This window comes from Narcine bancroftii, chromosome 1 (genome assembly GCF_036971445.1).
Source record: "Narcine bancroftii isolate sNarBan1 chromosome 1, sNarBan1.hap1, whole genome shotgun sequence".
Taxonomy (NCBI): domain Eukaryota; kingdom Metazoa; phylum Chordata; class Chondrichthyes; order Torpediniformes; family Narcinidae; genus Narcine; species Narcine bancroftii.
Window position 1 is genome coordinate 227,351,113 of NC_091469.1, and position 21,338 is coordinate 227,372,450.

General features: G+C 46.0%; 1 protein-coding gene across 2 annotated transcripts in view; it reads right to left on the reverse strand.

Annotated features, from left to right (window-relative positions):
* Positions 1 to 21,338, reverse strand: part of LOC138739800 (solute carrier organic anion transporter family member 3A1-like) — a 345,875-nt gene that overhangs the window by 32,376 nt on the left and 292,161 nt on the right. For both annotated transcript variants that reach the window (XM_069892356.1, XM_069892360.1), the window contains exon 7: positions 6,616 to 6,754. In XM_069892356.1, coding sequence (XP_069748457.1) covers positions 6,616 to 6,754 — 139 coding nt within the window. The remainder of the gene's footprint in view (positions 1 to 6,615; positions 6,755 to 21,338) is intronic.

The window sequence follows — 21,338 nt, forward strand, 5'->3', positions numbered from 1 at the left end:
GATTGTGGTCTGGAAGTGAAGAAATTCATGATCCAATTACAAAGTAAGGTGTTAACACCCAGATCTTGGAGTTTATTGATCAGTTTTGAGGGGATAATGGTGTTAAATGCCAAACTGTAGCCATTAAAGAACATCCTGATGTATGCATCTTTGCTGTCCAGGTGTTCCAGGGGTTTGTGTTGATCTGTTACTACAATAGGCAAACTGGAATGTATCCATGTCACCACTCAGACAGGAGCTGATACGCTTCATCACCAGCCTTTCAAAGCATTTCATCATTGTTGATGTAAGTGCCACTGGTCAATAGTCATTAAGGCAGGTTACTACATTCTTCTTGGTGCCTGTTTGAAACAGGTGGGTACCACGTCCTGCCAGAGTGAGATGTTGAAGATATCTGTGAATATCTTGGTAAATTGGTCAGCACAGATTTTTAATACTCGACCAGGTAAGCCATCCGGGCCGGATGCTTTCCTCGGATACACTCACCTGTGGAGAAATCTACCTTGAATTCCTTTGGGATTTTATTGCAGTCTATCCAGTGAAGAAACAAGCCTTCCGTCGCGCATGCAGCCATCTTCAGCGCAAACTCCGGGAGATCCAAAATGAGTGGTGGACTAGCCTCGCCAAGCGAAACCAGCTCAGCACGGACATTGGCGACTTCAGGGGTTTCTACGAGGCTCTAAAGGCTGTGTACGGCCCCTCACCCCAAGTCCAAAGCCCGCTGCGCAGCTCAGACGGCAAAGTCCTCCTCGGCGACAAGATCTCCATCCTCAACCGATGGTCAGAACACTTCCAATCTCTTTTCAGTGCCAACCGCTCAGTTCAAGATTCCGCCCTGCTCCAGCTCCCTCAACAGCCCCTAAGGCTAGAGTTGGATGAGGTCCTCACCCAGGATGAGACATATAAGGCAATTGAACAACTGAAAAGTGACAAAGCAGCAGGTATGGATGGAATCCCCAGAGGTCTGGAAGGCTGGCGGCAAAACTCTGCATGTCAAACTGCATGAGTTTTTCAAGCTTTGTTGGGACCAAGGAAAACTGCCTCAGGACCTTCGTGATGCCATCATCATCACCCTGTGCAAAAACAAAGGCGAGAAATCAGACTGCTCAAACTACAGGGGAATCACGCTGCTCTCCATTGCAGGCAAAATCTTCACTAGGATTCTCCTAAATAGAATAATACCTACTGTCGCCGAGAATATTCTCCCAGAATCAGTGCGGCTTTCGCGCAAACAGAGACATGGTCTTTGCCCTCAGACAGCTCCAATAAAAGTGCAGAGAACAAAACAAAGGACTCTACATCACCTTTGTTGACCTCACCAAAGCCTTCGACACCGTGAGCAGGAAAGGGCTTTGGCAAATACTAGAGCGCATAGGATGCCCCCCAAAGTTCCTCAACATTGTTATCCAACTGCACGAAAACCAACAAGGTCAGGTCAGATACAGCAATGAGCACTCTGAACCCTTCTCCATTAACAATGGCGTGAAGCAAGGCTGTGTTCTCGCACCTACCCTCTTTTCAATCTTCTTCAGCATGATGCTGAACCAAGCCATGAAAGACCCCAACAATGAAGACGGTGTTTACATCCGGTACCGCATGGATGGCAGGCTCTTCAATCTGAGGCGCCTGCAAGCTAACACCAAGACACAAGAGAAATTTGTCCGTGAACTACTCTTTGCAGACGATGCCGCTTTAGTTGCCCATTCAGAGCCAGCTCTTCAGCGCTTGACGTCCTGTTTTGCGGAAACTGCCAAAATGTTTGGCCTGGAATTCAGCCTGAAGAAAACAGAGGTCCTCCATCAGCCAGCTCCCCACCATGACTACCAGCCCCCCCACATCTCCATCAGGCACACAAAACTCAAAGCGGTTAACCAGTTTACCTATCTCGGCTGCACCATTTCATCAGATGCAAGGATCGACAACGAGATAGACAACAGACTCGCCAAGGCAAATAGCGCCTTTGGAAGACTACACAAAAGAGTCTGGAAAAACAACCAACTGAAAAACCTCACAAAGATAAGCGTATACAGAGCCGTTGTCATACCCACACTCCTGTTCGGCTCTGAATCATGGATCCTCTACCGGCATCACCTACGGATCCTATTACGCTTCCACCAGCGTTGTCTCCGCTCCATCCTCAACATCCATTGGAGCGCCTTCATCCCTAACATCGAAGTACTCGAGATGGTAGAGGCTGACAGCATCGAGTCCACGCTGCTGAAGATCCAGCTGCGCTGGGTGGGTCACGTCTCCAGAATGGAGGACCATCGCCTTCCCAAGATCATGTTATATGGCGAGCTCTCCATTGGCCACCGTGACAGAGGTGCACCAAAGAAGAGGTACAAGGACTGCCTAAAGAAATCTCTTGGTGCCTGCCACATTGACCACCGCCAGTGGGCTGATATCGCCTCAAACCGTACATCTTGGCGCCTCACAGTTTGGCGGGCAGCATCCTCCTTTGAAGAAGACTGCAGAGCCCACCTCACTGACAAAAGACAAAGGAGGAAAAACCCAACACCCAACCCCAACCCACCAATTTTCCCCTGCAACCGCTGCAACCGTGTCTGCCTGTCCCGCATCGGACTTGTCAGCCACAAACGAGCCTGCAGCTGACGTGGACATTTACCCCCTCCATAAATCTTCGTCCGCGAAGCCAAGCCAAATAAATCTTATATTTGCAATCCACAGTTCTTCTTTCCCAGCATGAGGGAACAATGTGAAACTGTTACCTCATTTTACTTATTTCATTAATTCACACTGCTTACCTCAGTTTACAACTCGCTTATACAGGATGGATATGTTAGTTCAGGAGGCTATTACTGGAAACCAACCTACCCAGGGCACAGAGGCGACACTGGCAGGGAAACACCAACATCATTAAGATCAGCACTGCATAAATTCCAATATTAATGGAGCTGACAAGAATATTCCTTTCACTAACCCCAAGGAAATGACGGCCTCCTGTCACTTGAAAGCTTTCAGCTCAAACATGGTGATGCAGCAGGCAACATGGTGATTACAGCTAGAAATGCAATTTGAATATTACTGTAATTATACTAGCCCTAAGACTGAAAGATGAAAAGGCAAATTTAATTAAAAAGAGAAATCTTTTAATTCTACAGGTGCTCCACAATTTGGGATGGGGTTAGGTCACGGCAAACCCAGGGTAAGTAAAAAAATAATCGGAAGTCAAAAAATAATACTGCACCTACCATTTTTTATAATTAAACTCTGAATTCCTTTATTCCACACTGAACAAAAACCATTAACATACACAGCTGAAAGCACACTGTGCATGAAGAATGTGTGAAGCAATGAACTGAAATTAATTGCTGGATGGTGGGGAGGGTGAGGAGGGTGGCGATGGTGAAGAGGGTGGGTAAGGTGGGGATGGCGAGGAAGGGACTGGGGCATCGACACTTGTTGAAGGCACTGGGGTAATGACATTTGTTGAAGGCACTGGGGCATCGACATTTATTGAAGGCACTGGGGCATCGACACTTGTTGAAGGCACTGGGGTAATGACATTTGTTGAAGGCACTGGGGCATTGACACTTGATGAAGGCACTGGGGCATTGACACTTGTTGATGGTTTAACAGGCATAGTCTTCTTCAGGAATCGCGAGAGAGTAGCATACCACATATCATAAATACGTGAACAGTTCGGAATGCTAAATTTAAAGTACAGATTCGACCCATCATAACTTTGAAAAATCATAAGTTGGACCATTGTAAGTAGGGGAGCACCTGTACTCACTTTACCCTCCCTCCAATACTTCTTCCCATTTCCTTCTTAGGAAAACTTATGACTGAAATTTAACGAGTCTAATATCCATTTTAACTTCTCATCTAGCTTTAAGACTTTGACATTTTCCCTGCTAAATTCTGTGGTAGTAGTGGCTGAGGAAAACATCAAGTCCAATCTATCTGTTAAGCCCTGTGAGGATCAATGTTTCAATGAGATTGCCATTCATTCATCAAAACAATATTATTCCACATTATATTCTGTCTATTGACCTCTGCTCATTCTCCTCACATCCCAAATGCCAAATAGCTTTATAAAATCTGCAACCTCGAATAAATTTGACTTGATTTCTCCATCCAAAACATGTGTATTGTACAGCTGGAACCTATGCACTGATCTTTGCAGCATCTCACTAGTGATACCCATCCAACCTAAAATGCTCTCAATCCTATTTTTACCGTCAGTTAACCAGTCGTCAATCCAAGGCAGAGTAATACGCATCATAATATGTGTTTTTGTAATCTTTTGTGGCCACCTAAGCTCGTTTTTCATGATCTAATCCTGATACAACTTTGTACTCTGTATGTTTGTCCAGCAAGATATCTCTTTAAAATCCGACAAAGATGTCTCCCAACTGGTAAACTAGGTATATACCTGATGAAGGCTCCAGGCCCAAAATGTTGATTACCCTGCAAATGCTTCATGGCTTGCTGAGTTTCTCTGTCACAGTTATGTATTGCATTCAACCCCAGCATCTGCAGACTTTCTAACTCCAAAGCTATAACAGTTACAACAACCTTTTTTTCTTTGTTTTCCACTGGCTTTTTTAAAATATTCTCCTTTCCCTTGTCTGTAACATCCTTCTGTTGCTGAATTCTGAACTTGTCCCAATCGTTAGGATTATTACAGATTTTCTTTGACCTGTTGAATTCTTCCAATGTTCAGAATTTTGTTCTAGTTTCCAGCAGTTTATTTTGATTTCTTCAGGCTTACTGATTTTTTGGCAAAGTTTGACATATTTTCTTTTGATCTAATATTATCTATAACTTCTCTTAACTGCCACAGACATAACAGTTTTCTGTGAGAGTTATTGTGATTTAAGAGCTACATATCATCTGTATCTTGTATTAGTTCTGTAAACATGAGACCATTGTCATACTAGATACAGCACTGTAGCAGGCTAATTCAGCCCTATGAGTCCATGCCACCAAATTTACATTCCAATAACCTACACTCCGGTATGTTTTTGAAGGGTGGGAGGAAACCGGAGCACCTGGAGAAAAGCCACACAAATACAGGGAGAATGGCTGATTGCATCACTGTCTGGTATGGAGGTGCCAATGCACAGGACAGAGAAAGACTACAGAATTGTGAACTCAGTCAGCACCATCATGGGCATCAGGCTTCACTCCATCGAGGACATCTACAAGAGGCGGCATCTTAAGAAAGAAGCCTCTATCCTCAAGGACCCTCACCATCCAGGCCATGTCCTCTTCACTCTGCTACCAACAGGAAGGAGGTGCAGGAGCCTGAAGACGAACACCTAATGTTACATAAACAGCTTCTTCCCCTCTGCCATTTCTGAATAGACAATGAACCACAGGCACGACATCACTTTCTCTTTTTAATGTTCATTCAAATGTCCAGCAATATTTGGCCCTGTAATGCTGCCACAAAACAATGCATTTCATCCCATGTTCATGACAACAAAATTCTGATTCTTATACTTTCAATTCTTATGAAAAAAACTTCTCATCCCTTTCTGTAAAGACATTTTAACTATCTGATTAATTATTGATGAACTTTTTCCTCATTAAACAACACCTTCTGTTCTTCTTAGTCATGAAAGTATAGGAGCCTCAAAATCAGGACTGCCTGGCTGGGAAGTAGCTTCTTACCACAGGCTGTAACCAAGTGTGTAAATAAATAATTCCTATATACATATATATGTATATGTATATATATATATATATATATATATATAAATTTACATCTTAGGTTTAGGTATATATGTGATTATTTTGTGCTGTGTATTGTGTGTGTGCATGTGAGCACCATGTTCTGGAGTAAAGCTGTTTCATCTGCTTGTAACTGTATAGTCAGATGATAATTAATTGATCCTGAACTGACATCATATCGCATGATACAGAACCTTCAGCCAATGTGCCCACACTGACCAAAAATGTCCCACCCATACTAGTCCCACCGTTTGCCTCATATAGCCTCTAAACCAATGGTTTTCAAACTTTTTCTTTCCACTTTAAGTATTCCCTATGCCATAGATGTTCCATGATTAGTGAGGGATTGCTTAAGGTGGTATGTGGGTGGAAAGAAAAAGTTTGAAAACTACTGTTTTCATCAGCCTTATCGGCTCATTATGTGCACAGTTTCATAACTCCAAAGGAAATGGACCAATGACATTTTTTCTCAAGCAAAATATTTCTGTAACATTTGGATCTAGAGCAGTGATGCTCAACCTTCCCTTCCCACTCACATCCCACCTTAAGCAATCCCTTACTAATCACAGAGCATCTATTTAAGGTGGCTTGTGAGTGGAAAGAAAAAAATTTGAAAGCCACTGCTCTAAACCTACCCTGTTCATGTACCCAGTTAACTATTTATTAAGCATTGCAATAATAGCAGCCTCAACTCATCCTTCTGGCAGTTTGTTCTATACTCTTTGTATAAAAAGATACCCCTCATGTTTCAATTAAATATTTCCTCCCCTCACCTTAAACCAGTGGCTCTCAAACTTTTTCTTTCCCGTCACATACCACCTGAAGTCATCCCTTACTAATCACACAGCGCATTTGGCATAGGACGTTTTAAATGGAAAAATGCAACTATTTACAGAAAAAGAAAACGCTCACCCTGTTGCTACACCCGGCAAAACACGGGGAGAGGTACGTGATGCCATCAGACCCACAGACCGGATTTAAAGTCTCTTTTGAACATCTGCAATCTTCGTTACATAGTACAGTTAGATCCCTTCTGAATCCATCAAAGGAGCTAAAAGAAAAATCAAAAGTCACAATAAACCATGTCCAAAAACTGAAAGATTTGCTTCAACACTTAAAGGCTGCTAACCAGATGATACTAAAGCATAATGTTGCTCAGACAATTGTTTCTAAATCATGAGAATTGCGGTTATAATAGATTATGAAAGTGAGACTTTCCTCCAGTCTGGAGACAATTTCGCCCCTTGTTAAATTCCTCAGGAGAGTGAGAGTTTGTTTACATTTCTTTTTTGTTTTCATTTCTCTCTGTTGTACACAGATCTTTTCATGCTTCTTTTATTTTCCTAATTTTCCCTGATGAAATTCAACCAAAATCCACCAGGTAGCTTAGCTGATATTTGGCATTCCAGATTTCTGTTCTTGATAAAGAATCGTTTTCTCCATTCGCACATGTCCTTTATTTGGGATGTCAAAAAAACGTTCTGTCAGGATTGAAAGTAGATGACATGGAACAATGAGAATTTACCAATATTCCAGAAGCCAGGAATAGAGCGAGTTGTGAGGATGGGGAGTTGGGAGTTTAAGGTGGCAGTTCCAGGCACATCTAACAATGTGGTGCCCAACCAAGTGAAGCTACAGCACGAACACAAGTTCAACTTCATTACCGTCCGATAGCACAAGTGCAACCCGACGAAACAGCATTCTCTGGTCCTCAGTGAAAAACATGCAGCCACACAACCAGACATAATACGCATACAGACAAACAGTGCATATGAAGGATAACTATGCATATAGAAAAATAAATATTATTGGATGAATATTAGAGTCTCGGATAGTCAGTGTGAGCAGTTCCTTTGGTCGTTCAGCATTCTCACTGCCTGTGGGAAGAAGCTGTTCCTCAGCCTATTGGTACTGGCTCTGATCCTCTTGTATCTCTTCCACAACGGGAGTGATAACTACATGTGTATTAAGCAATGAAAAGAGCATGAATTAATGTTAATTGCATAATCAATCAATCAGATCAAAGCTCTGTAGCCTTACCTCATCTACTCACGAATGAAGTGAGAAATTATCTTGCTAGTGGATGAAGTAAGCTCCAAGACCAACCCGAACTTCAAAGATGACTGGAGTCCACGAGTTCTAGCATCAAGGTTGAAACATGCATAACCCTGATCAAGCAGAATAGATGATGCACTTGACGGCAAAGAGATGCAGCACTGGCTGCTGTTAATTCAAATTTGCCAAAACTTGAATACTGACTGTGTGGAGTCTGCTCTTCCTTCCTGTGACCACATGAGTTTCCTTTCCCCAGGTACTGTTTTCATCCCACATGCCAAAGGCATTCTGGTTGAAAGGTTAATTAACCACTATAACATGCCGCCAGGGTAAATGAGTGGTGGAGAATTTGGATAATGGCAAAGAGGAGGTTTATGTGGGAGAAGGAAAATAAAATTGGTTAAGTGTAGATGGGTGCCTGATAACTAATACAGGCAGGGTGATGTATGACTCTTACCACTGTCACTGTCTACATACTGACAGCACTTCAGCATCCTCCTGGATGTAAATTAAGTGTGCCAAGTAGCTTTCACCAACTCTTTTCTGTGAATCCTGGTTGCATGTATTACACGTATAACAATGCGTGGGTTCCCTCTCCAGGTACTCCGGTTTCCTCCCACCATGCGTAAATGTACCAGGGGTGTAGGTCAATTGGGTGTAATTGGGTAGCACAGGGTCCTGGGCCAAAAGGGCCTGTTACCATGCTGTAGGTCTAGATTTACAAAAAAATAATTAAAAATACTTCTTGACACTGTACGTTAGCTTAACTCTTCAAGAGTATCCATAACCCTTACTACTTATGAACATTTCATAGGTCTCCATGTTCAATCCGAGTTTATTGTCACATACATTGGCATAATGTGCAGGTTAACCAAAATTCTTACTTGCAGAATCCGCACAGGTACATAAGTCACACCAACTGCAGAACTAAAAATATAAATGACCACAAGCACAAGGCAGAAAATAAAAATAACAAATATCAAAGGACGGATAAATACATATTGACAGTTAGTGTAAGAAAGAAAATGATGTTTTCATCATGCAGACACATCTTTTTGTGGTTCATGGTTTAGGTTAAAGTAATAAGGGATGGTTCAAGAGCCTGATAGTTGTTTGATAAAACTGTTTTGGAACCTGAAAGTGCTGGACTTCAGGCTACTGTGCCTTTTGCCTGAAGATAACTGCGAGAAGAGTTTGTGAACATGGTGATGGGAGTCCTTTACAAGGTTGGCTGTCTTCAGGAGGAATCATTTCCCTTCACTGCTTTCAATAGATAGAGGATCAATGTCCTTGATTACCTTGGCTACTTTCTGCTATCCTCTACGTTCCTGGGCACTCAAGTTTCTAAACCAGACTATGATGCCACCAGTAAGTATACTTTCCTCAGAGCACCTGGAGAAGTGCAATAGAATATTCAGCGATATATCAAATCTCCTCAGACCATTGGTGCACATTCTTCACGGTTGCCTCAATGTGCTGGTCCAAGGGAGGTCTCTCAGGGACTTGAATGCACTAACCCTCACCCTGTCAATAAAGACAGGTGAACCCTCAGCCGCCCCTCCCTGAACTCCACAATATGCTCCTCAGTCTTGGTGACGTTGGAAACAAAACACTGTTCTGGCAGCACCCAAACAGATTCTCAATCTCCACTTTGCATTCTGTCATGGAGACAGTAAATAGAGCAAGAGGTAGTGACCCATTTACCAGCAAGCGAATTGACGGACATGCTGTGGAAAACATGGGAAATTGTCCTGCATCCAACACAGGATTTTTTTTTTAATTTGAGCTGATGACATCATTGATGATGTCAGTTCCTGTCCATGTGACAGAATCAGTGATGCTATCAACCCAGCATGCAAGCCTGGATATGTCAGTCTTGCACTAGACTTCACAGCGTGTACATCAGCTTCCCCGTGTATACATCAACTCGACAATGTGTACAGCAATTCCACAACATGTTCACCAATGTCTATAGTAGCTCAGTATAGAATACTTCATTACATTGGTGACCCCAATGGTCCAAACGATTTTGGACTGTAACATGAAAAATGTTTCTTCGATGCATGCTATGGTTCTGAAACTGCCAACGTTTTGGACTTCACAACCACATGTACAGTTTGACCAAACAGAAGCCCAATTACAGTTGAGGCAGATAACATCTGATTCCATGCGGTGCTACGATGTAGTAAGTGCCCTGGGCCAAGATACGGCATGCCAAGTTTCTGATTTTCTGCTGCAGCCTCTAGAGAAGGGCAAGCATATGGCGCTCAAGAATCTACTCATCCACACCTTTGGCTTCTCACGACATGAGCAAGTGGCCCATTTACTTCACTTGGATGGCTTGGGAGACAGGACCCTTTCCACGCTCATGAATGAAATGCTGGCACTAGCGGAAGGGCATAGGCCTTGCCTTAGGTTCGAGTTGGCTTTCTTAGAGCAGTAGACAGAAGATATCCACATGCTGCTGGCCGATGAGGACTTCAGTGACCCATGGAGAGTCACAGCCCATGCTGACATTCTATGGTGGGCAAAGCAGGAAAGATCACCAGATCCTGCTCACAGCACCAAGACCATGCAACTCCAACATTAGACCAGATACAGGGTCGATCAAATCCATTGTCAGACTGCCAGTTGGCCAGGAGACAACGGGGCAAAGATACCACCCATTGATATTTCTACCATCAACGATGAGGTACAGAAGTTCGCCTCAGCCGACCTCCCTGTACGTTTCAGGGAAACGCCGGGGCCAGCTGTCGCTAATGGCTGCAGTGGCTGGCCATTGAGACAGCTTTTTCTATATCTGGGATAGACATTCCATCCGGTGTTTCTCGGTGGATACAGGGGCTGAGATCAGTGATCTTCTTCACGTAACAGAAAACCCGGGCCATCATTGAAAGCTGTATACTTCAGTGCTATCCAGACGTTTGGCACATGTAGGATCCCACTTCAGTTCGGCAATACTAAGTTCACGTGGACGATCACATTGGTCATGGTCACACAACTGCCACTGGGAGCTGATTTTCTCAGAGCATGTGGAGTGCTGGTTGATCTCGAGCAGGGGTGTCAAACTCAAATTCACCGAGGGCCAAAATTAAAAACTTGGACCAAGTCGAGGGCCGAATTAAATATTTATTGAAAATTTTCAACAACATCTGCATGTTTTCTCTCAACATATGTAATGTTAAACTTTTTCTTATTAAAATAAATGTTTAATAATAGTTTTGGTTAAACTCTTTCCAGAAGAAGCATTAACAAATAAGAAATAAAATATTCAATAAATAATATTTATCTCTAGCCTTTAAGCCAAGGATCGCACTTTGCCAAGAAGCATGCCAGGGAGCAGAGGTCTGCAGGGAGCCCTCCCCAGCCCAGTCAGCAAACTGAGCGGCATCCCCCCCCCCGCCCCCTCTCCCTCCTCCGCCCCAGCCTCCGCCTGCCGCAACCTCCGCCAACAACCCAGGAGTCCCCGCTGGTCTCGCCATCTCACCGGGAATACCGTGAGAGCGGTGGAACTCGTCCGCGACCTCCACCCCAGCGGAAAGTCTGATGCCCAGCAGCACCCGCTCACAGATGAAGCTCAAGGAGACGCAGAGGTGACCCACCACGTCCAGCCACATGGAGCTAGGCGGCGGGTCCATTGGAGCTAGGCGGCGGGTCCGTTGTAGCTAGGCGGCGGGTCCGTTGTAGCTAGGCAGCGGGTCCGTTGTAGCTAGGCGGCGGGTCCATTGTAGCTAGGCGGCGGGTCTGTTGTAGCTAGGCGGCGGGTCCCTTGCAGCGCGGCGCCGCTGTGAATATCTAATTAACTTTCCCGTTAACTATATCGGTGTACTGCTGTGCCTGCTGTGGAAGTGCTAAAAACTACTATGGTATTGCTTGCTGCTGTGCATGTGCTCTACTGGCGCGGCGGCCAGCGGGCCAACTCTAATATATATTTAATATGATCTTGCGGGCCAAATATAATTTGGCCCGCGGGCCAGAGTTTGACATGTGTGATCTAGAGGGACGAAGGCTCATTCATACCAACACTTTCCAGACCTTCGCCCTAGGTGAGGCCAAGCTGCCAGCCCCACATTTAGACTCCATTACTCTTTCGGAGAATGAATTTGCCAGATTGTTGGCAGAATTCTCCACAATAATTATGCTGCAATTCTCCTTGGTGATGCCGAAACACCACCTACAAACCAAAGAGCCACCTCTGCATGCCCAAGCCCACAGGCTCCCTCCAGATAAACTTTGTCTGGCCAAAAAGGAGTTTGAAAGGATGGAAGACATGGGTATTGTACAATGGTCTGATAGCTCCTGGGCCTTCCCACTCCACATGGTACCCAAGACCATAGGCAGATGGAGACCCTGCAGTGATCATCACAATTTGAATGAGGTGACTGCACCAGATCGCTATCTGGTATTGAATTTACAGGGCTTCCCGTCCAACCTGCAGGGAGCTCACATCTTTTCCAAGGTGGACCTCGTCTGGGGATATCGTCAGATCCCTGTCCACCCTGATGACATTCCAAAAATGGCTATTGGCCTTTGACCTTTTTGAATTCAGAAAGAGGCCTTTTGGGCTCAAGAATGCCGCACAGACTTTCCAATGTTTAATGGACAGAGTGGGGCGCGATCTCGTTTTTACCTTCATATACCCGGACAACATACTTATTGCTAGCCGTCATCGTCAGGAACATCTGTCCTGTGCAAGCTTTTCACTCATTTGAATGAGTTTGGGCTGTCCATCAACCCAGCCAAGTGTCAATTCGGGTTAGCGACCATTGACTTTCTGGGCCATAGAATTGACAAACACGGAGCAAAGCCACTACTGGCAAAGGTCAAGGTGATCTGGACATTCACCAACCCCAGCACAGTTAAAGGCCTCTGGGAGTTTGTTGGAATGGTGAACATTTATCGCCGGTTTCTACCATCAGCGACTCACATCATGCGCCCCCCTCTTCGCCATGGTGTCAGCCAAGGCAAGGGAGTCTCTTGGGACGAAGAAATGTCGGCAGCATTCGAGAACACCAAGGAAGTACTGGCTAATGCTGCATTGCTTGTCCACCCAAGAACGGATGTTCCAATAGCCCTGACAGTGGGTGCATCCAGTACAGCAGTATGAGGGGTTCTTGATCAGTACATCAATGGGCATTGGAAACCATTGGCTTTCTTCAGCAAGCACCTAAGACCACCAGAACTCAAGTACAGTGCTTTTGATTGAGAATTGTTGGCACATTACCTAGCTGTCAGACATTTCAGGTACTTTCCAGAAGACAGGCATTTCACGGCTTTTACGGACCACAAGCCAATTACACTTGCCTTCACTAAGGTATCAGACCCATGGTCTGCTCGTCAACAGAGACATTTATTATATATTTCTGAGTTCACAATGGCCATCGATCACATCTCAGGAAAGGCCTTCGGAGTGGCAGATGCACTGGCTTGCCCGGCCATACAATCCATTTAGACCTTATCCCAAGAGGTGGATGATGTTGCACTCATGAAAATGCTACAGGCAGACGAAGAAATTATGTATTACGGCAGCTGGAAGAACTTCCAGAAGGCCTGGGGGAGCTCAAACTTCTATGTGACATATCTACAGGTCACCCTCGCCCAGTCATTCTGGTGGCCTGGAGGTGACAGGTATTTGATGTGGTACACAGGTTGGTACATCCATCGATCAGAACTGTCCGGATGGTAGCCAACAGATCTGTGTGGCTTGGCCTTCGAAAATAGTTCAGCAGTTGGGTGAAGACATCCACTCATTGCCAGACATCCAAAGTCCAGCAACACACAAATGGGCATTCTTGGGCATACAAATGGCACCTAAGGACAATATAGGTGCCTCATTGGCAGAGATGGTCTATGGCACATCCCTGATGGTTCCAGGAGAATTTGTAGCAGATTCACAAAGATGGGAGGAGAAGCCTGCAGTGGTCCTAAGCAAGCTCTGAGAGAAGCTCAGTTCTTTAGCGCCCATGCTGACATCTCAACATGGTCAGGCCAGGGTCTATATACCCCAGCACTTGCAGGACTGTAATTATATTTTCATACAGAAAGGAGCACACCGAGCAGCATTCCAGTGTCCGTATGACAGTCCCTTCGAGGTACGAAGACACAATGGTTCGATGTACATTTTGAACATCAGCTGTAAAGAGGAAGCTTTTTCCTCAAGCCTGCGCAGCTGGATCTGAATGGACCAGTCGTGGTTCAGGCACTTTGGCAGAGAGGAAGGTCGCCCAAACAAAAAAATAGATGGACTTTGCAGGTCCGCAGCAGGATTGCCAGTTCTGGGAGGGGGTCATATGGTACCCCGCTTACCAGCAAGCGAAGCGGCTCCCAAAATGGCAGACGTGCTGTGGAAAATGTTGGAAATTGACTTGCATTCAACTCGTTTTTTATCTGAGCTGATGCCATCACTGATGATGTCACTTCCTGTCCATGTGACAGAAGCAGTGGCCTACATAAGCCCAGCATGCAAATACTAGACTCCACAGCATGTACATTGTCTTCCCTGCATATACATCAACTCAACAACAGCTACAGTGATTTCACAACGTGTACACCAACATATATAGTTGCTCAGTATAGAATACTTCGCAATAAAGCCACAATTATACCCAAGCCAGCCCTGAGGAAATCCTGTGGTGGTATCTTGGAGCTGAGCTGATCAAACTCCAACAAATATAACCACCTTCCCTTGTTAAGCTGTGACGTCAACCATTAGAGCACTCATTGACATCAGGTTTACTCAGATGCGGCCTTTATATCGTGGACAGTCACTCTCACCATATCTTGTTAGTTTGTGGACTGGTTCAAGAATTATAGTTTGCTGCGCTGACAGTTAGGATTGGGTGTATACCTACTTCAGAATGCAAAATGTCAGCTTGAGGTGTTGTGACAAGATAGCATCTTTTGTTTGACACAGCAATACTGGAGAATGTGGGTAAGAAAGAGCTCAGAGTCTACGAGACGAGACTCGGGGTTGACAGACAGATGAGTGGCAGAGAATTTGAAAGCTTTAAGAAAAAGGCTTTGTCGTGTGGATGCAATAGTTTTGAAGATCCTACGTAGGATGCCTCAGCCTGTATGGACTTCATCACGTCATCCCAATACACTACGGCCAGAGAGAGGGCGATCAGCCTGCACCTTTTTTCTCAGTGAGACAGCAAACACCAGAGGACATGGTGAGGGAAGGAAATTTTAGGGGAAACATCAAGGATAAAGTTTTTTTTTACAGAGTAATGGGTGCCTGCAATGCATTGCCACGGGTGGTGGTGGAGGGTGGTATGCTAGTGATATTTAAGACTCTTAGATGGGTGCATGGATGCAAGAAAAATGGAGGGTTATGGGTGCAAGGTCGGGAAGGTTTAGCTTGTTGATTTGGTGTATATAGCTCAGCACACTTCCTGGGCTAAAGAACCTGTATTGTGCTATAATGTTCTATGAATCAAGGCAGAAAACAGTCAGGGAAGTGTACCAGAATACATAAAAATAGAAGCAGTAGGGTGACCTGGCCCATAAGGCCTGCTGTGCCATCCATTACGATCAGCATCAGAACTTATTGTCATGAACAAGTGAAAGAATTCAATGTTTTGCTTCAGCAGCAACTCAGGGCAAATGTTCGTATAAACCCACCTTACAAAAATAAATAAAAATAAATAGTGCACAAAAAGTAAGGCAGAGTCTTTGGTTCATTGACAAATCTGATGGCAGCAGTGAAGAAGCTGTCCTTGTGCCGCTGACTGCTCGTCTTTAGGCTCCTGTACCTTTTCCCTGATAGTAGCAGAGAGAAGAGGGCATGGCCTGGGTGGTGGGGGTGGGGTCCTTTGAGGATCAAGGCTGCTTTTTTTAAGACACTGGCTCTTGTAGATGTCCTTGAAGTCTGGTGCCTGTGATGTCACAGGCCAAGTTAACAACCTCTCGAATTTTTTTCCTGGCACCTCCATACCAGAGAGTGATGCAACTAGCCAGAATGCTCTCCATGGTACACCTGTAGAAGTTTTCAAGAGTCTTTGGTGACATAACCAATCTTCTCAAACACTTCACAATGTATAGCCACTGGTGAGCCTTCTTCGTGATTGCATCGACATGGGAGGCTCCAGAACAGATCCTCAGAGATGTGGACACCCAGCAAATTGAAGTTCTTGACCTGCTCCACTACTGAGCCCTCGATGAGGACTGGGTCATGTTCCCCGACTTCCTCCTGAAGTCAACAAACATTGCAGCAGATCTGCCTGGACCTCATCTTCTCTTCGTCATAGCCCTGAAATCCTCATTTTACGAAATGACGACTTAATCCCTCTTTTAATGTCCAATAGTCTAGCCTCCACAACTGTCAATATGGATGGATTCCCGATGGTCAGCATAGACAGGGTGGGAAAGTCCATGTCTCTAGTTGTAAAATTCTCCTGCAGCATCGGAAATGGACATGTCACCAAGGATGCATGCAGCTTGTAGTAAAGCATTCCGTGAATGATGAAATCAAATGATAGTGTATTTATAGTTAGGCACATTTATAATCAGTATATATAGTATATACCAGAATATATACAGTGGATGTATGAATTCACATAGTTAATATCTAAACCCCCCCCCCCACATCCTCCAAGAAATTCCAATGCACCTCAGTTTTAAATGAGTGCCCCTTTATACTTTAACTAAGTCCCATCCCACTGGTGGAAGCATCCTCATCCTATCATTCCCCAATAACATCAATGCTCGAAAATCCAAAGAACATGAATCTAAATTTACCAATTTGTGATAAGACTACTCTCTCCCCCTGGACTGTCTCTACTGGTTGCCCAGCTTATAAATATTTGCCCTTACACAATTCATAAATCACAAGGCAGAACAGTTAGTATTGCAGTTAGCATGAAACTTTTAAAGCACCGGCAACCCAGGTTGTGAGGTGCTTAAAAGTTCTCCCTGTTTCCTCTGGGTGCTCAAGTTTCCTCCCATGTTCCAATGACAAGAGTTTGAGGATTCATTTATACACATGAGTGTATTTGGGCAGCATGAGCTCATCGGTCAGAAGGACCTTCTACTGTACTATATCTCTAAATTAAAAATTAAAATGAAAACCATCCAAAAATGTGAGATACCAACTAAAATTCAATTTCATGGGGTTTATATGAAAAAAAGGTAAATAAATCAACACATTTTTTTTCCAATGGGCATTTCTTGATGCACATACATATAACCCTGTTACATGTAATGGAAAAATCATAATACACCCCATTTTCCAGGAAAGCAACACTCTTTCTCTATTATTACAGGGGATACCTGCGCTTCCTTTCGTAAAAGTGGAGGCCATAACGAATATAGTACTCTCACCAACATTCTAAACAATTGGATCAATGCTTCTCAAATTGCAAGCTCCGATTCCTTTGCCACAGAAAGGCTAGAAAAGTCAGGAGGCTTGGCCTCTGTGACTTCAAAGGGTGAGCCTTTTAAGAAGCAACCAAGGTTGGAATCACCAACATTGGCATCCAGTAAAGTGCCAGATACCATTTGGAACCTTTTTGAAGCCTTGTCGGTCTTGGTGTATACATGGAATGCCATGACAATTATGATCTTGAATATAAAACAGAATTTACTTAGTTATGACGATAAAGGTGCTTAAGCACAAATGTGAGACTAGCTAAGGTAACAAATGTAAAAAGTAAAGGCCCTGTGGCCTGCTCCACTATCAACAAAATCATGGCTGAACCTTCAGCTCAGTGCAAAATTCTTGCACCAATTCCATATCCCTTAACATCTAAAAATTCTGCATGTGGCAAAACTGGAGAGGAGCTCCACTGGAATTAACAGCACCGGGAATGGATGTGTCACCAATAATGCATGCAGCTTTTAGTGAAGCATTCTGTGAAAGATGAAACCAAATGATCAATATATATACTAATCGTGAGATTAGTATATATCTCTTTGGCTTCCCTTCGCGGACGAAGATTTATGGAGGGGTAAATGTCCACGTCAGCTGCAGGCTCGTTTGTGGCTGACAAGTCCGATGCGGGACAGGCAGACACGGTTGCAAGGAAAAATTGGTTGGTTGGGTGTTGGGTTTTTCCTCCTTTGTCTTTTGTCAGTGAGGTGGGCTCTGCGGTCTTCTTCAAAGGAGGTTGCTGCCCGCCGAACTGTCAGGCGCCAAGATGCGCGGTTGGAGGCGAGATCAGCCCACTGGCGGGGGTCAATGGGGCAGGCACCAAGAGATTTCTTTAGGCAGTCCTTGTACCTCTTCTTTGGTGCACCTCTGACATGGTGGCCAGTGGAGAGCTCGCCATAGAACACGATCTTGGGGAGGCGATGGACCTCCATTCTGGAGACGTGACCTACCCAGCGCAGTTGGATCTTCAGCAGCGTGGATTCGATGCTGTCGGCCTCTGCCATCTCGAGTACTGCAATAAATCGGTTTTTGCTCACTGAACTCAACCCATCTGGTTGTGCGATCCTTGCATTAGCAGTGTAGCCGCCGCTACAATTGGTGACCCTGACAGGTTCAAACATCTTTGAACCCAACATGAATCACTCTTCGATCAACGCTACAGCCATCAAGCTTCCTGGCTTCTGGGTTCAGGAGCCGGAGACCTGGTTCAGCCACGCAGAGGCTCAGTTTCACCTCCGCCAGATTTAATTGGATTCAACAAGTTTTACCATGTGGTCGCCGCCCTGGACCAGGCCACCGCCAAACGATTGCTGCACCTAGTTCAGCACCCACCCGCAGACAATAAGTACAGGACCATCAAGCGGTGCTCACCAGTTCCCTCAGCCTCTCCAGGCGCCAGCATGCCACTCGGATGCTGCGCCTCGACACCTTGGGGGACAGAACTCCAATCAAGTTGATGAACGAGTTACTCGCGCTCATGGGTGATCACACCAACTGCCCGCTCTTCAAGCGCATCTTCCTCGACCATTTGCCTGAAGACATCCAGCTGTTACTGTCCCAGAAGAGCTTCGTCAAACCTAGAAAGGTCGCTCAAAAGGCTCAGGAGCTATGGCTCGAACGATTCCTGGAGGGCTCAGCAGTCCAACAGGTTACAAGTCACCGGCATGACCATGCCAAGCCTTCCTCTAACACTGCGGTGGAATACCCGGCCCCTGCAGGGGCCTCAAAGAGCATAGCCAGAAGCAAGTCATCCACTGGTTCTTCCACCAGTGCTGGGGAGCCAAGGCTCGGAAGTATCATCAAGCCGGCCACTGTTAATGGCTGAGGCCAAGAACACAGCCTTCTCTACCTGCGGGATTCAGTCAGCGGCTGACGCTTCCTCATTGACACCGTGGCTCTGATCAGCGTCATCCTGACCACAGCCATCGAGTCACAGAACCGGCCTCGAGGACCTCCCTTCCGTGCAGCCAATTCAACGGAGATCCAAACATATGGAGACAAGACCATCCAGTTCCAGATCGGCCAGCGGAAGTTCTGTGGAGGTTCACTGTTTCGTCCCTTCCAACCGCCATCCTTGGTGTCGACTTCTTCCTCACCCACAGACTGGTACACCATAGCGGTGTACTGGTAGATGCCCGTACCTTCCAACCCATTCGCCTCCATACCTTCCACACAGAGCAGCCGCAGATGGCCACAGTCAGCACACCCAAGGACGAGTTTCAGCGTATCCTAGATGAGTTCTCGTCCCTCCTCAAGTCGCAGTTCTCCACTGCCTCACCACGCCAAAAGCTGTTTCATTACATCCCCACCCAAGGACCACTGGTCCACGCCAAGGCACGCTGGCTCCCGTCGAATAAGCTCCAGATAGCGAAGGAAGAGTTCTCGCATCTGCAGGAGCTGGGGATCATTCAACACTCCGACAGTCCTTGGGCCTCACCACTCCACCTGATCCAAAAAATCTCTGGTGGCTGGCGCCCTTGCGGAGATTATCAACAGCTTAACAATGCGACAGTACTTGACTGTTACCTTATCCCTCATATTCAGGACTTTACGGCCAAACTACATGGCGTGAGGGTATTCTCCAAGGTCAACCTGGTGCGTGGGTATCACCAAATATCAGTGCACCCAGAGGACATACCCAAAATGGCCATCATCACCCCCTTCGGCTTGTTTGAGTTCCTACGCATGCCGTTTGAGCTCAAGAATGCCGCCCAGACCTTCCAGCACCTTATGGACACAGTGGGCAGAGATTTGAATTTCATGTTAATTTACCTGGACGACATCCTTGTCGCCAGCTGAGACTAGGCACAACACAAATTTCACCTGCTCAGCCTCTTCTCCCAACTGGCCGACTTCGGCCTAACGATCAATCCTACCAAGTGCCAGTTCGGGAAAGAGTCCATGCATTTCCTGGGCCATACCATCACAGCTGAAGGAGACACACCTGCCGCTACAAAGGTCGCTGCAATAAGGGAGTTCCCACGCCCAGACAACCTCAAGGGGCTACATGAGTTCACGGGTATAGTCAATTTCTATAACCGCTTCATTCCAGGCGCTGCATACATCATGCAGCCTCTCTTCGCCCTCATCGTGGTCAAAGACAAGACACTCGCCTGGACTCCAGAGGCCAGCAGGTCATTCGAAGCCAAGAAAGATGCCCTCGCGAAGGCTACCCTGATCGTCCACCCACACAAGGACCTGTACATAGCACTCTCTGTCGATGCCTCTGCCACAGCCATTGGCGCCATCCTGGAGCACCAGGTGAATGGACAGTGGAAACCACTGGCATTCTTTAGCCGACTCCTTCACCCGCCAGAGTGCAAGGAAAGCACTTTTGATTGTGAGTTGCTGAGCATGTACCTGGCGGTGGGTCATTTCTGCTATTTCTTGGAGGGGAGGCCTTTCACCATTTTTACCGACCACAAACCCCTCACTCAGGTTCTCGCTATGGCAAGAGATTCCTGGTCAGCCCGCCAACAGCATCACCTCTTCTTCATGTCAGAGTTCGCCACCGACATTCGACACAAGGCGGGGAAAGACAAACTGGTCGCCAATGCACTCTCACGACCGGCCATTTGCGCATTGACACCCGGCCTCGACTTCAACCAGCTCGCCTGGGACCAGAAGTCCAACGAGGAGACGTGGGCCTTCAGGACTGCCACCACGGGCTTGCAGTTTCAGGACCTTCCGACTCCTCACGGTGAGGGCACCGTCCTGTGCGATGTCTCCATGGGCACCCTGCGACCAGTGGTTCCCCAGCCATGGCACAGGCAAGCTTTCCACCATATCCATGACCTTTCCCACCCTTCCATCAGGTCCACAGTCAGTATGGTGGAAGAACATTTCGCCTGGCACTGGCTTTGGAAGCAGATTGCGGACTGAGCCAGAACCTGCAAACATTGCCAGCTTTCCAAGGTACACAGGCACACCAGAGTGCCCGTACAAGAATTCTAACACGTCCGGGAATGGTTCAGCCACATACATGTGGACATCGTTGGACCTTTACCTGTTTCCTGAGGTAACCGTTACCTTTTCACAGTGGTAGACTACACTACTCGTTGGCCCGAGGTGGTCCCGATGCCTGATGCCTCCACGGACTCCTGCTCCTGAACGCTTTTGAACGGTTGGGTTGTCCGGTTCGGCATCCCGAACCACCTCACCAGTGATCAGGGCACCCAGTTCACCTCTGCGCTCTGAGCACAGCTCACCA